At 35.8% G+C, this 14,794-nt stretch overlaps 1 protein-coding gene across 1 annotated transcript in view; it reads left to right on the forward strand.

The window, feature by feature from the left end:
* The window catches only part of ITM2B (integral membrane protein 2B), a 28,698-nt gene extending 14,912 nt beyond the window's left edge, over positions 1-13,786 (forward strand). Inside the window, 5 exon segments of the mRNA NM_001098547.1 lie at positions 5,731-5,859; positions 8,091-8,297; positions 10,041-10,151; positions 10,712-10,862; positions 13,054-13,786. Of these exon segments, the coding sequence (NP_001092017.1) occupies positions 5,731-5,859; positions 8,091-8,297; positions 10,041-10,151; positions 10,712-10,862; positions 13,054-13,139 (684 nt within the window). The 3' untranslated portion in view covers positions 13,140-13,786.
* Positions 13,787-14,794: the final 1,008 nt, after the last annotated feature.

A 14,794-nucleotide genomic window follows, 5' to 3' on the forward strand; every position in this document is an offset into this window, starting at 1 on the left:
TACTTGTTAGTGGTTTTTTTCTTTTTAAAATTATGAAATATTTCAAGCACACAAAATACAGAGAACCTGAAGTATATTTTATATGTTTTGAAAGTCTTAAATATCACATACTTACATAACACTTAAATATGTGGTGTTATATGTTGTGCAACGTGCCTTTTTTGGGGGGGTCAGCAATTATGTTTCTTAGGCTTATCTAAAAATCAGCAGTGCTAGTACTTTTTTTTTTTAATTTTTATTTTTTAAAAGAGATAGGATCTTGCTATGTTGCCCAGGCTGGTCTGGAACTCCTGGGCTTGAGCAGTCCTCCTGCCTCTGCCTCCCAAAGTGCTGAGAGTATAGGCACGAGCCACTGGGCCTGGTCACTAGTTGAATCTTTTTAGCAGTATTATATGCATCTATAATAATTTATTTCGAATTTTTTTTTTGTTGCTGACAATGTAGTGTATATTCTTGGACATATTTCCTTACATATTCAAAAGTTTATCCAGGATTTATACCTAGGAATGGAATTGCTAGGTCATAAGATAAATGTATGTCAGAGGTGTCCAATCTTTTGGCTTTCCTGGGCCACATTGGAAGAAGAATTGTCTTGAGCCACACATAAAATACACTAACAATAGTTGATGAGCTGGGAAAAAAAATCACAAAAAAAGTCATAATGGTTTAAGAAAGTTTGTGAATTTCTGTTGGGCCACATTCAAATCTGTCCTGGGCCACACACGGCCATGGGCCACGGGTTGGACAAGCTTGATGTATGTTTATTAGATACTGCCAACTTGTTCTCCAAAGCAGTTGGACCTAAATTTCTGTCAATTGAGTGGAAGTTCCCAAGTTCCCTTTGTTAAACACTTTTTCTAGCACTTGGTGTTAGACATTCTTTTATTGCCTGGTAGACAGGAACTCAGTTGATTTCTTCCCCACCCTCCATATCAAAATATAATTTACATGGAATAAAACTCCTGCATTTTATGTGTACAATTTGATTGAATTTATGGTAATTGTATAAAGTCATATATCCACCCCAACAATCAAGATACGAAAATTTTCCATCACCCAAGTAATTAGTTTCCTCATGCCTGTTTGTAGTCAGTCTCCCCTTCCCCAGCCAGTAAGCTGCTTTTGTCATTATGGTTTTGCCTTTTCTAGAATTTGATAAAGATGTGATCATATAGTGAGTAATCTTTTGTGCTAAACTTCTTTCACTTAGCATGTTTTTGAGATTCAGTCCCGCTGGTGTGTGTTATTTTGTTCCTTTTTATTGCTATCTATTTCATGGTATGAATATACCACAATTTATTCATCAGTTGATGGATATTTGGGTTGTTTCTAGTTTGGGGCTAGTATATAAATAATGATGCTGTAAATATTCATGACTAAATTTTTGACTCAGTTGATTTTTGATTATTGATCTTTAAAAATCTTGCCACCCTCTAATTAGTTTAAATAATTTGACTTTCTTAGATTTTCTACATAGACAGATTATTTACAAATAATAACAGTTTTTTCTTTTTTCTAATACCTAATCTTTTTATTGTTTGTGTACTTGCTGTAGGATCTCTAGTACAGTGTTCAATGGAAACAGTCAATTTTAGTGGGCATTCCTGTATTCCTCAATTAAAAGGGTATGGTGAAGTATAAAAGTTTCACCATTAAGTATGAGGCTTTCTATAGGCTTTTGATTATTAGCCTTACTGATGTTAAAGAATTTCACCCTTTGCTAGTTTGCAAAGATTTTTTTTTAATGGAAGTTGAATTTTGTCAAATACATTTTCTGTATATTTTGAGATAGTCCTGGGGTTTTTCTTCTTAAATCTTACGTGGCTTTTTCTTTAAAGCTTACTCTTTGAAGTGTTAAAATTTAATCACTCTAAAAACACTTTTAATAAATCTCTTAGATTAAAAACTTTTAAATCTTGAGCATACTTTAATCCCTTCTCCATGACTCGGATTGTATTATGGAACATCATTTATCTATCATACGTGATGTTAATTCTTGACTATAAATCGCTCAAAGTACGAGCCATGTCTTAATCACATTTGATTTCCCACAGGATCTAGCACAGTATATTGCAAATAGCAAGCCTTACTTAATAAATGCTGAACTAGGCTACTGCTCTTGCTAAATAGCCACAGTTTGTTTTACGTTATGAATTATGTCGCATCTCTCCCTTCCCTTATTATCACGCTGGCTGCTGGTATAACTTTTATGAATCATAAAAAATTAAATAACCAGGCTTTTTAAAAAAATAGATCTAAATTGGCCGGGTACGGTGGCTCAAGCCTGTAATCCGAGCACTTGGGGAGGCCGAGGCGGGTGAATCACGAGGTCAGGAGATTGAGACCATCCTGGCTACACGGTGAAACCCTGTCTCTACTAAAAATACAAAAAATTAGCCGGGTGTGGTGGCGGGCGCCTGTAGTCTCAGCTACTCGGGAGACAGAGGCAGAAGAATGGCGTGAACCCAGGAGGCGGAGCTTTCAGTGAGCTGAGATCGCGCCACTGCACTCCAGCCTGGGCAACAGAGCGAGACTCCATCTCAAAAAAAAAAAAAGATCTAAGTTTTATTCACTCATCAAATATATGAGTGCCAGCTAATGCCAAGCCTAAGCTTGGCTTGGAGCTACCAGTAATGCAAAATGAATATGAATGGATACTCAAAAGATCTTATAGCCTAGTAGAGAGAGATAAGATCTTTATGTGAATTATTCTCATGAAAGAAAAGTGATAATTAGGAATTTAGAGAACAAAGATTAGATAGACTTTGAAGATTTAACAGCTCTTCTATGAAGTACATGATGGTGGTGCATAGGTTTGGGGTCTATAATTTGGCTGACCAAAGACTCTTGTTTATTTCCTGATTCTTAAGCCACGTTTCACGTTGTTGAGGTGCTGAATAAATTGACCTGTGGATAAGTGAAGTATTTGTAAGTGAAATTCCTCAAGAAATTGAATTTTAAAAAAATATTCAATAGTGCTGAGAAGTGATTTTTGAATGAACATGAGAAGTCAAACTCTAGCGTGGTTTACAAAGGTCTTTTGTGACCTGCACCAGCTTCTTGTCCATCATTTCTCATACTCATCTCCACCATATTGGGCACTCCAGCCAAAGCACATGTGGCTCTTGGAAATGTCATGCATTTTAGCTCCATAAATTTTGAAAAATCATTGCCATATATAAAATTTCCTTTAATTCTATCTTCTGCTGAGGTAATGAGTATTTGTCCTTTAACATTCCACTGAAGTATTTTCTCCCTTGGGAAGTCTTCCTGAAACTCATCCCCTCTTATGTGCTCTCTGTACATTTTCCTATTAGAGTTCGTATCATATTGATTTTCTTTTTGTATATTTATCTGTTTTCCGGACTGATCTAACAGGTCTCTTTCTTGGCAGAGCATACATTTCCAGTGCCTAGCACAGCTCTTGGCACATAGTAGACATTTATAATTTATTCTCAAAATGATTGTTGAACAGTTAAAAATGATATATTACAATGCCTTGAAACTTGTCATCAATTTGCCAGTTGGGGCTGCGTATTCTTTTACAGATGTCTGCCTGTGCTGTTTGGCTATTCACTTATGTACTATTGGAAGAGAAAGCCTGCCAAATGGGGTGGGTGTGTGCGCACATTTGGCTGTCCCAGCAGCTGATACCAAATGTTGGAAATAACTATTTCCATCTGTCATTTTCATCCCCCCCACTCTCCTTCCACTCTAAAATTAATTATGTTAGGAATGATTTCTTACCTCCTTAGATATTTATGTCAGACAAGGGCTCAAGCAAAAGATGTATACTTCGTCATTAACGTTTCATAATACCTTATGACTCCATGGAATTCTTGTAGCTTTCTTTTCACAGCTGGGATATCTTACATGGCTTGCTAAATTCTTCAGACTTATTCTCATTACATACTTTTCTTCCTTGCAATACACTCATTGTCTTTCACACATAGTATATTGACAAGTGCTACAGAAACCATGACATTCTCATAGCAATGCACTGATTCTTAGAATAAACAGTGTTTGTTGTTCAGTGTTAAATTCTATGTTTGAAATCTCAACCTAGGAACACACTGTATCGTATCACATTGTTCTTGGTTGCTTCAACATCTGGGATTAGACCTTTTTCAGTTGTATCATGTTAAAGTTCCTCATTTTAGAATTAAAAACATACAATCTTAGGTTTCATTCGTAACTGAATTCTTGCTTCAACCAAATCTATGTTCTAATACCGGGGTCCCCAACCGCCAGGCCACAGACCAGTACCGGAACTGGTCTTGGCTAGGAACTTGGCTGCACAGTGAGCATTGCTGCCTGAGCTCTGCCTCCTCTCAGATCAGCGGGGGCATTAGATTCTCTTAGGAGCGCAAACCCTATTGTGAACTGTGCATGTTAGGGATCTAGGTTGTGCGCTCCTTATGAGAATCTAATGCCTGGTGATCTTCTGAGGTGGAACGGTTTCACCCCGAAACCATATCCCAATGCCCCTCAGTCTGTCTGTGGAAAAATTGTCTTCCACGAAACTGGTCCCTGGTGCCAAAAAAGGTTGTGGAGTGCTGTTCCAATGACCGATCCTGTTTTTGTGCATCATTCATAGTTTTTCTTTCGAATTTTATATCCTATTATATAGGTTTAGGTGAAGTCTGCTTTCTCCCTTAAGCCTACTCCATATTGGGTTTTCCAAGTAAAGGACAGAGTCATGTACTTCAAGAGGCTGTTCATGTATACTATGAATTTTTGCAGTCTTTACTATTTATTGAGTGACTACTTATTTAAGTATCTTTGTTTTCTTAGCTCTTTGCACATGAACTTGGGTACAAATCAGAAATTTGCTGTAATTCTAAAGTGACAGATTAGAGGGATCAGGTTAGAAGGGCATAGGGAGGGAATATCTAGGAATTATGAATGTCATGACCCCAAATAATGTTCTAATGCTAAATTGTTTTCTTAAGTGGATAGAAATGAAAATTCTATAAAATTCTGTGTTAGTTTTGTTTCTTGAATTTATCAGTAAATTTTTATCATTGAATATGTTCTCATTTTTTTCTACTGCTTCTATCTTTAAAAGAAAGTGAGGAATTTTATCAGACCATGGCTTAGAGTAGAGCAGTGGCATAATAGGATTATGTATTTCTATGTATATAATTTTGTCCTATTTTTTGAAATTCTAATTGTTTAAATAATTTTAGTATCATTGTTTGTTCTTTTCCTTATTTTCCTGTAATTTTTTCTTGTGGATGGTTTAGAATAGTTTTATACCTGGTATGAAATATAAACCACCTGTAGCAGGCCTAACACATAATTTCATAAATGATCAGATAGAGAGATGCCCTGGATTTATAATCTACAAGGCTCATCATCATATTATGTGACTAAGTTGTAGCATAACCTCTTCTAAATTATTAAATTTTAGAATATATCACCAAAAGTTGTGCATGGAAAGTAAAAATTATGGAGTGTATCATTGCTTGAGGCAGGGTTAGCAGGTGGGGTGTTGAGATTAGAAGTAGACAACTCTCCTAGAGACCGATGTCCCAGTCCAAGAACCATTAAGATGAGCCCTGGAGCTACCACTTAATCATTCCTGGGTTGATTTTGATGAGAGACACAACTCCTTTGGTCTTTGTGTCTTCATTTATTAAAATGATAATCATTAAGGTTTTTCTAGTCCTGAGCCTTCTGTTATTCTGTCTGGAGATAAGATATTTAACTGTCTTTTTCATATTTTAGGACCCAGATGATGTGGTACCAGTTGGCCAAAGAAGAGCCTGGTGTTGGTGCATGTGCTTTGGACTAGCATTTATGCTTGCAGGTGTTATTCTAGGAGGAGCATACTTGTACAAATATTTTGCACTTCAAGTAAGTGGAAAAATTATTTTGTGTCTCTGATTTTTTTTTGCCTCTCCCGATGTGCATTACAAAATTGTTTACAACTTGCGCTAAGCTTGTACTTTTTATCTGTGACCTTCAGCCATAGTGGTAGTTCTATTTTAAAGCTGTGTTTAAACATCTCTCCATGATATGTTTGCTGAGCCCATCACACACAGTCACTAAAAGCAGAGTAACTTGAAATGTTGGTGACTAAAGGATTTATTTAGGTCATTGGGTGATTTTACTAACCTTTATTTTCCTACTATAATTAAGGGTTGAGAGGAATAGTATTATCAATTGCCAGTTGAATAAATACATCAGCCACAAATGTTTTCATGTTGATAGGCCATAACTTGATAGTCAGCTTGGACTCCCCTATGGTCCTGCTGTACCCTTGGGCCCAGAATACAGTAAGACCATGTCTCTGCTTCTTTTCCAGTCATGGTTTCACTAAAGAACTGTGTGACTTCAGCAGTGATATTGAAATAACATAGGATGAAAGTTGTTTATAACTTTGAGTGTTTAATAGTAATCCCAGTGGGTTAAGACAAAGGTCTTCCTTGTGATTAATTATAATTTACAATCTATTTTGTAATATATTTCTCTTGGCAATAATACACAGTTTTTTTTTTTTTAGGAGTTTTGAAGGGGAAATTACTTTCAAGGTTTTATGACTACTTCAGCTGTTTCAAAATTTGGAGAAACAGTTGACAACTAGACTTATTAAAATAATTTAACTAATTTTGAAACATTCTCAATTTCATGCTCATTTTCTGTGTTGTTCAAGATAATCAATCACATGTTGATAGACATTACCAAAATACTAGTCATCTTTTTAAATACAGTTTTTTTTTACAAGAAATACATATAGTATAGAAAAAATCATCGCAATTCCATTTTCCAGAGATAACATTTGGTGCATTAACTTTTTTTTTTTTCTTGAGACAGAGTTTCTCTCTTGTTGCCCAGACTGGAGTCCAATGGCGCGATCTCGGCTCACTTCACCCTCTGTCTCCCGGGTTCAGGCAATTCTCCTGCCTCAGCCTCCCAAGTAGCTGAGATTACAGGCACCTGCCACCACTCCTGGCTAATTTTTATACCTTTAGTAGAGACAGGGTTTCACCATGTTGGCCAGGCTGGTCTCAAACTCCTGACCTCAGGCGATCCACCCACCTTGGCCTCCCGAAGTGCTAGGATTACAGGCGTGACACACCATGCCTGGCCCTGTGCATTCACATTTTGTATACCCTTAGTCTTTATTGTGTGTGTAGTGTGTGTTGTGTGTGTGTGTGTGTGTGTGCGCGCGCGTGCGCGCGCGCACGTGTACATGTACTGTGTGTTTGGCTTTTTTTGAGATGGGGTCTCACTCTGTCATCCAGGCTGGAGTGCGGTGGTGCAATCACAGCTCACTGTAGCCTCAACCTCTTGGGCTCAGGCAATCCTCCCGCCTCAACCTCCCCCGTAGTAGCTAGGACTACAGGTGCGTGGCACCATACCCAGCTAATTTTTTTATTTTTTGTGGAGACAGGGTCTCACCATGTTGCCCAGGCTGGTCTTGAACTCCAGGGCTCAAGCAGTCCATCTGTCTCAGGTCTCCTCTCCCCAAAGTATTAGGATTACAGGCATGAGTTACTGCACCTGACCTTATGTACTGTTTTTTCGTTTTGTAAAAGTGAGACAGTAGCATAAAGATTTGCTGTAATCTAATATTTTCCACTGAATTGTGATATAAAGGGAAAAGTAGAACTACCTATATGCATATAGAAATTTCAGAAAAATTATCCCTTTTTTGGCTAATAAGAAAAAAGTCATTTAATTAGTAGACCATATCAAAACTTTTTAATATATTCTTTCAGAAAAACTTGACTAGTTTTGGAATATATTCTTCTATAAAAACTGCTTACAGGTAGAGTAGGTCTGTTGTTTCTTTATATTTATTTGTTACTGGATAGCTAATTATTTTTATGTTCTATTTTCACCTACCAGGAAAAGTAAAGGGAAAACCAGCTGCCTTTCTTCTGAAGCTGTTCTTTTACAGTGCTTCAAAACCTGATCTTAAAGAATATGTTAACTCTGTAATTAAACTGTCTGACTTGTCATCTAAAAGCAAGAGTTTGCAAGCAAAATGCTGTTTAGATAGAGGTGGCAGCTTAAGTAATGCTTATTTAAAAACCTGTCTCATGCTGAATTGCTGAAATGAGTCTTTAAACTCTCTATAGCCAGATGACGTGTACTACTGTGGAATAAAGTACATCAAAGATGATGTCATCTTAAATGAGCCCTCTGCAGATGCCCCAGCTGCTCTCTACCAGACAATTGAAGAAAATATTAAAATCTTTGAAGAAGAAGAAGTTGAATTTATCAGTGTGCCTGTCCCAGAGTTTGCAGATAGTGATCCTGCCAACATTGTTCATGACTTTAACAAGGTGAGCCAAGTGTCCAGAATTGTAGAAAAGAATGCAGGTTCTGTAGTTTATGCTTTTTGTAGTTTTAATTTCAATATTTGCTAATTTATTATATTTAGAGTTTAGTTTAATAAACTGTCAGCATTTGGTGGGCTCTGCTTTGTCTGAAGCAGACCCTGCTGATGCAGCCTTCTCATATCTTATCTCTCCTTCCCCTTGCCTTACCTACTCTTAAAGCCCACCTCATGACTGTTCCTCCTTTGCTGGCAAACTAATATTTTTTATATGTTCCCACATTTTCTTAGATAAGAGGTAATTTATGTTCCTGTTTCTTGGTAGCATTTTCAAAATCAATAATTTTGTTAATCTGTTTTAAAGTTCTCATTCTATATTTTTCCCCAGCTTTTGAGCATTTTTATGTAATGCAGAAAAGTTGAATACCCAGAATCCTCCGCTTTGTTCCAAATATTGCCATATTTGCTTCATCTCTTTTTCTGTCATTTGACATAAGTACTTATGCTATTATCTCTCAAGAATGAGTTGTCCTCCTACGTAACCACATAATTATCACATCTAAGAAAATTAACATGATCTTATAGGACAGTAGTCCCCCCTTATCCGTGGGGGATACATGCCAAGACCCCCAGTGGATGTCTGAAACTGCATATAGTACCAAACCCTGTATATACTATGTTTTTTCCTGTTAGTGTACGTATATACATATGTTAAAATTTAATTTACAAATTAGCCACAGTAATAGATTAACGACAATAATAATAAAACAGTTATAACAAAATACTATAATAAAAGTTATGTGAAGGTGGTTTCTCAAAATATTTTATTATGCTGTACTCACCTAGGTATTTGTGGACTGTAGTTAACTAAAGGTAACTGAAACTCGAGAAGCACAACCTCAGATAAGAGGGACTACTGTATTTAATATGTTTACATTTCTGTTTATGTTTACATTTCCCCAATTTTTGTCCCAAGAATTTTTTGTTTTTTCAAATCAGGATTCAGAGATTCAGAAGTTCATGTATCACCTGTGATTTTTATGTCTCTCTGTAGGCTTGCCATTTTGAACACTCGAATATATTACTGAAGTTAGCTTTGCAAACATTTCGTGCCTGATAAATACATCTGATGGATGTTTATAAACCAGTTTGAAAATTTACTTATTTCAAGGAAATAAACTTCCAAAGCAAATAGTAAATAATAATAGTTAACACTTACTGAGCTCTTAGGAATCAAAATGTTGACATTATTTGATTTAAGTTATTCTTAAAAACCGTTCTATGAGATAGTCTTTCTCAACCAGCGTTTCTCATTTGAACCACAGAACACAAAATCATTTAAATGACTGTTTTTCTAATGTTCTAAGGATGGTAGTATTCAAGATACATATGAGAAAATTTAATCTTTACATACAATGGACAGATAACCTTAGAGGGCATTTGAGCTTATAAGTGAGGAAGTTAAATTGCTTAATTATATAATAAGTATTTGCAGTTAATTTGAATAGGTATTATTACTTATTATAGAAATATACCCTCGATGAGCATTTTATTTACTGGTAGCAATATTTTTTCCTCTCCCATTCCCACTTCCAACTTTATCCAGCCAAATTCTGAATTTGTTGAAATGCAAGTGATTTATACATTCTAAAGCCAATTCATTTTAATGATACAAATTATTCTTAAAAATCCAGTTGCTGCCTGTTTTTGCAAGTATTACTGTAACTACACTGTATCTTTTTCTTCCCAGAAACTTACAGCCTATTTAGATCTTAACCTGGATAAGTGCTATGTGATCCCTCTGAACACTTCCATTGTTATGCCACCCAGAAACCTACTGGAGTTACTTATTAACATCAAGGTATAAGAATGTTGACTGTTTTTGATGAATGATGCCTTCATAGTGTTTTGGAATTCCCTGTTGAGAAATTAGCCCTATAGGAGCCCATTTTATCAGACTGTAGTTAAGAATTTTCAAAGAGGAACTAATACTCATGGTTTTTGTTTTTAATGTTTTATATCTTGAAATTGAAATAAATTTCTCAAATAATGTTTTAAGTTTTCCTAAAGAGCCAGGGAGTAAATATTTGCCAACTACTTAATTCTGGTGCCATAGACAATACGTAAAACAGATGAACATGACTATATTCCAAAAAAAATTCTACTTATAAAAACAAGCCGGGGGCGGTGGCTCATGCCTGTAATCCCAGGACTTTGGGAGACCTAGGTGGGAGGATCGCTTGAGGCCAGGAATTTGAGACCAGCCTGGACAACATAGTGAGAACATAAAACAAACAGATGGTGGGTAGTAGTTTGGCAACCTGTTCCATACCATAATGTGTAAGAATTTTGTCTTGTTTCTCTAGTCTACTCAGTGTATGTTCTGAGATAGTCATGTCATGTATTCTTTTCTGAATGTAGGCTGGAACCTATTTGCCTCAGTCCTATCTGATTCATGAGCACATGGTTATTACTGATCGCATTGAAAACATTGATCACCTGGGTTTCTTTATTTATCGACTGTGTCATGACAAGGAAACTTACAAACTGCAACGCAGAGAAACTATTAAAGGTAATACTTTTTAAATATTAAAGTGTTGGGCAGAAAAGTTCATTGCATTAAACTAGATTTAGGTGAAGCCTAGTCATTGTTACCAATATACCTGCCATGAGTGAGGTAATATTGTGTCGTTATATAATATTTCCAGGTTTCTATAGAATTATCTTAATTCCATTTAGTAAGTCCACTCTTTTCAGGTGGAGAGAAAAGGTCAATGTGAAATGTCATTGCCTTGAGATGCTGGTACCTCATTTTCCATCTAGTTAGTCACCCTGTCCAACTTCCCATCCTACCACTTTGGTTCAGCCATACTGAAAGGGTTTTTATTATCCAGAGGGTCTCTTGGGACCAGCTCTTCAGCTGTGTTTTCAGGGATCTGGATTCCAAGCAGGCTGTTTGCCTTTTGGATCATATTGGGAATAATCACTGTCAGGGTAGTTGGAAAGGAATTTGGGTGAAGAACTAAGAGCATTGATACAACTAGTGTTGTGGCTTTGCCAAATCATTTAACTTTTATTTTCTCACCTGAAATATAAGAATTACAGTATCTCCCCATTTCCTTTTAAGAGCATTGTGAAAATAAAAAGAAAGTACATGTGGCAGCTGTGGAAAGTAAGAAGTGCCATTCAGATACACTGTGGTGTGATTTCTTTGGAATTGTGTCACCCAGTAAAAGTGCTTTCCTGGCTTTTTGCTAGCATTTTAAATAATACTGTTCTCTCATCTCCGGCTGTTGAGTCATCTGAAACCAGCTTGATTTCTTTTTTTGTTTTTTTTCCAACTTTTATTTTAGATTCAGGGGTACATGTGCAGGTTTGTTACAAAGGGTATATTATCTGATGTGAGGTTTGGGGTACAGATGATCCCATCACTCAGGTAGTGAGCAAAGTACCCAATAGGTAGTTTTTCTTTTCTTTTCTTTTTTTTATTATACTTTAAGTTCTGAGTTACATGTGTACAATATGCAGGTTTGTTACATAGGTATACAGGTGCCATGGTGGTTTGCTGCACCCATCAACCTGTCACCAAATTAGGTATTTCTCCTAATGTTATCCCTCCCCTAGGCCCCCACCTCCCGACAGGCCCCAGTGTGTGATGTTCCCCTCTCTGTGTCCATGTGTTCTTATTGTTCACCTCCCACTTATGAGTGAGAAGATGCAGTGTTTGGTTTTCTGATCTTGTGATAGTTTGCTGAGAATGATGGTTTCCAGCTTCATCCACGTCCCTGCAAAGGACATGAACTCATCCTTTTTTATGGCTGCATAAAATTCCATGGTGCATATGTGCCACATTTTCTTAATCCAGTCTATCTTTGATGGACATTTGGGTTGGTTCCAAGTTTGCTATTGTGAGTAGTGCCACAGTAAACGTACATGTGCATGTGTCTTTATAGCAGCATGATTTATAATCCTTTGTGTATATGCCCAGTAATGGGATTGCTGGGTCAAATGGTATTTCTGGTTCTAGATCCTTGAGGAATTGCCACACTCTCTTCCACAATGGTTGAACTAATTTACACTCCCACCAACAGTGTAAAAGCGTTCCCCAATAGGTAGTTTTTCAACCCTTACCTCCTCCCTCCCTCCCTCCCTTCCTTATAGTCCTCAGTATGTATCATTCCCATCTTTATGTCAGTGAGTTCCCAGTGTTTAGCTCCTACTTATAAGTGAGAGCATTGTAAGGTAGGCATTTGGTTTTCTGTTTCTGTGTTAATTCATTTATGATAATGGCCTCCAGCTGTATCCATATTGCTGCAAAGGACATGATTTCTTTTTTATTGCTGTGTTGATTTCTTACATTTTAAAATTCTCTTGGTTCATAATTTTTTTTAAAGTCAGCCTGACATGTGCCATGAAATTTACCCTTTTTAGTGTGCAACTCTGAGTTTCCACAAAGATACACATGGTCTTGCAAGCACCACCATAGTCAAGATACAGAACATTTTCAATACCTTCAAGTTCATGAATTTGTAAGCAGTCTGGATAGCATTATTAATGTTGCTGTGATCTGTCAAGATATTAATACTTGGTTCAGAAAAGGGAGAAAAATTACTTTTCTTCAGTGTAAACATTCAAACTGTAGAAGTTTTTGTGGAATATAGAGTGAAATACTTCTATATGTCTAAATAATAACTATAAAAATTATGTGAATATTTATTATTAAAGAATCAAAATTTTAAAAAACTTTTTTCCCTCTCGAACAGGTATTCAGAAACGTGAAGCCAGCAATTGTTTCGCAATTCGGCATTTTGAAAACAAATTTGCCGTGGAAACTTTAATTTGTTCTTGAACAGTCAAGAAAAACATTATTGAGGAAAATTAATATCACAGCGTAACCCCACCCTTTACATTTTGTGCAGTGATTATTTTTTAAAGTCTTCTTTCATGTAAGTAGCAAACAGGGCTTTACTATCTTTTCATCTCATTAATTCAATTAAAACCATTACCTTAAAATTTTTTTCTTTCGAAGTGTGGTGTCTTTTATATTTGAATTAGTAACTGTATGAAGTCATAGATAATAGTACATGTCACCTTAGGTAGTAGGAAGAATTACAATTTCTTTAAATCATTTATCTGGATTTTTATGTTTTATTAGCATTTTCAAGAAGACGGATTATCTAGAGAATAATCATATATATGCATACGTAAAAATGGACCACAGTGACTTATTTGTAGTTGTTAGTTGCCCTGCTACCTAGTTTGTTAGCGCATTTGAGCACACATTTTAATTTTCCTCTAATTAAAATGTGCAGTATTTTCAGTATCATATTTAACTATTTAGAGAATGATTTCCACCTTTATGTTTTAATATCCTAGGCATCTGCTGTAATAATATTTTAGAAAATGTTTGGAATTTAAGAAATAACTTGTGTTACTAATTTGTATAACCCATATCTGTGCAATGGAATATAAATATCACAAAGTTGTTTAACTAGACTGCGTGTTGTTTTTCCCGTATAATAAAACCAAAGAATAGTTTGGTTCTTCAAATCTTAAGAGAATCCACATAAAAGAAGAAACTATTTTTTAAAAATTCACTTCTATATATACAATGAGTAAAATCACAGATTTTTTCTTTAAATAAAAATAAGTCATTTTAATAACTAAACCAGATTCTTTGTGGATACTATTAAAGTAACATTTAAGCCTCAACCTTGAATGATGTTGTTTAATATAAAATGCTTTTATTTTTGATGGAAAGGCAATCAAAGCCTAAAGTTTCCAAGGAACATAAAATAACTGTGCTTCCCTGAGAATGCCCCCCTCACAAGTGGAACATTTTGAGTTAATAATGATGATTTTTATGTTTCTAAGGTTGCTTCCTCTCTGAAATAATTCAGAATCCACCCCCATTTAATAAAATACCTGTGATTCATTTCACCTCAAATTCCTAAGACAAAAAATTTCAATTCTGACTTTAGGAGGTCAGAGTTTTTAAAGCTTCCAACTCTTAAAGGATTTGGTCTAGAAACCAATTCTAATTCAAAAGGATATTATTTACTCATGGCTTTTCATTTCATTTCAGTAATATTGTCAGAACTTTAAGTCAGTGAGTTGGGTATTCAGGAATTAACAATTTTAGAAGACAATATGTTTCAATAAAATGAGAATTGGTTTTTCCTACTTTCCAGGCTCTAAAATTACATGAATTTTCAGGGAGCTGTGAACATTTAGGAGCACATTATTCATTCAGCATCTTTTATATGCCCATAAAATAAAAACATATGATATTGTGTTGAAGATATATCTGCAAAGAAGAAAAAAAGCCACTGCCGTCGTGGAGACTCACAATCTAGGAAAAGAGAGGGACAGCAAACAACTCATTACAATACATTGGGATCAGTAGTGTGAGGGAGAAAAACAGGTCTAGGTTCTTTGGAAAACATTTAGGAGAGTCAATGAGACTTTCAGAATGTGAAGTGCATGGGATTAGGTCATGGAAGA

Source organism: Pan troglodytes, chromosome 14, assembly GCF_028858775.2.
Source record: "Pan troglodytes isolate AG18354 chromosome 14, NHGRI_mPanTro3-v2.0_pri, whole genome shotgun sequence".
Taxonomy (NCBI): domain Eukaryota; kingdom Metazoa; phylum Chordata; class Mammalia; order Primates; family Hominidae; genus Pan; species Pan troglodytes.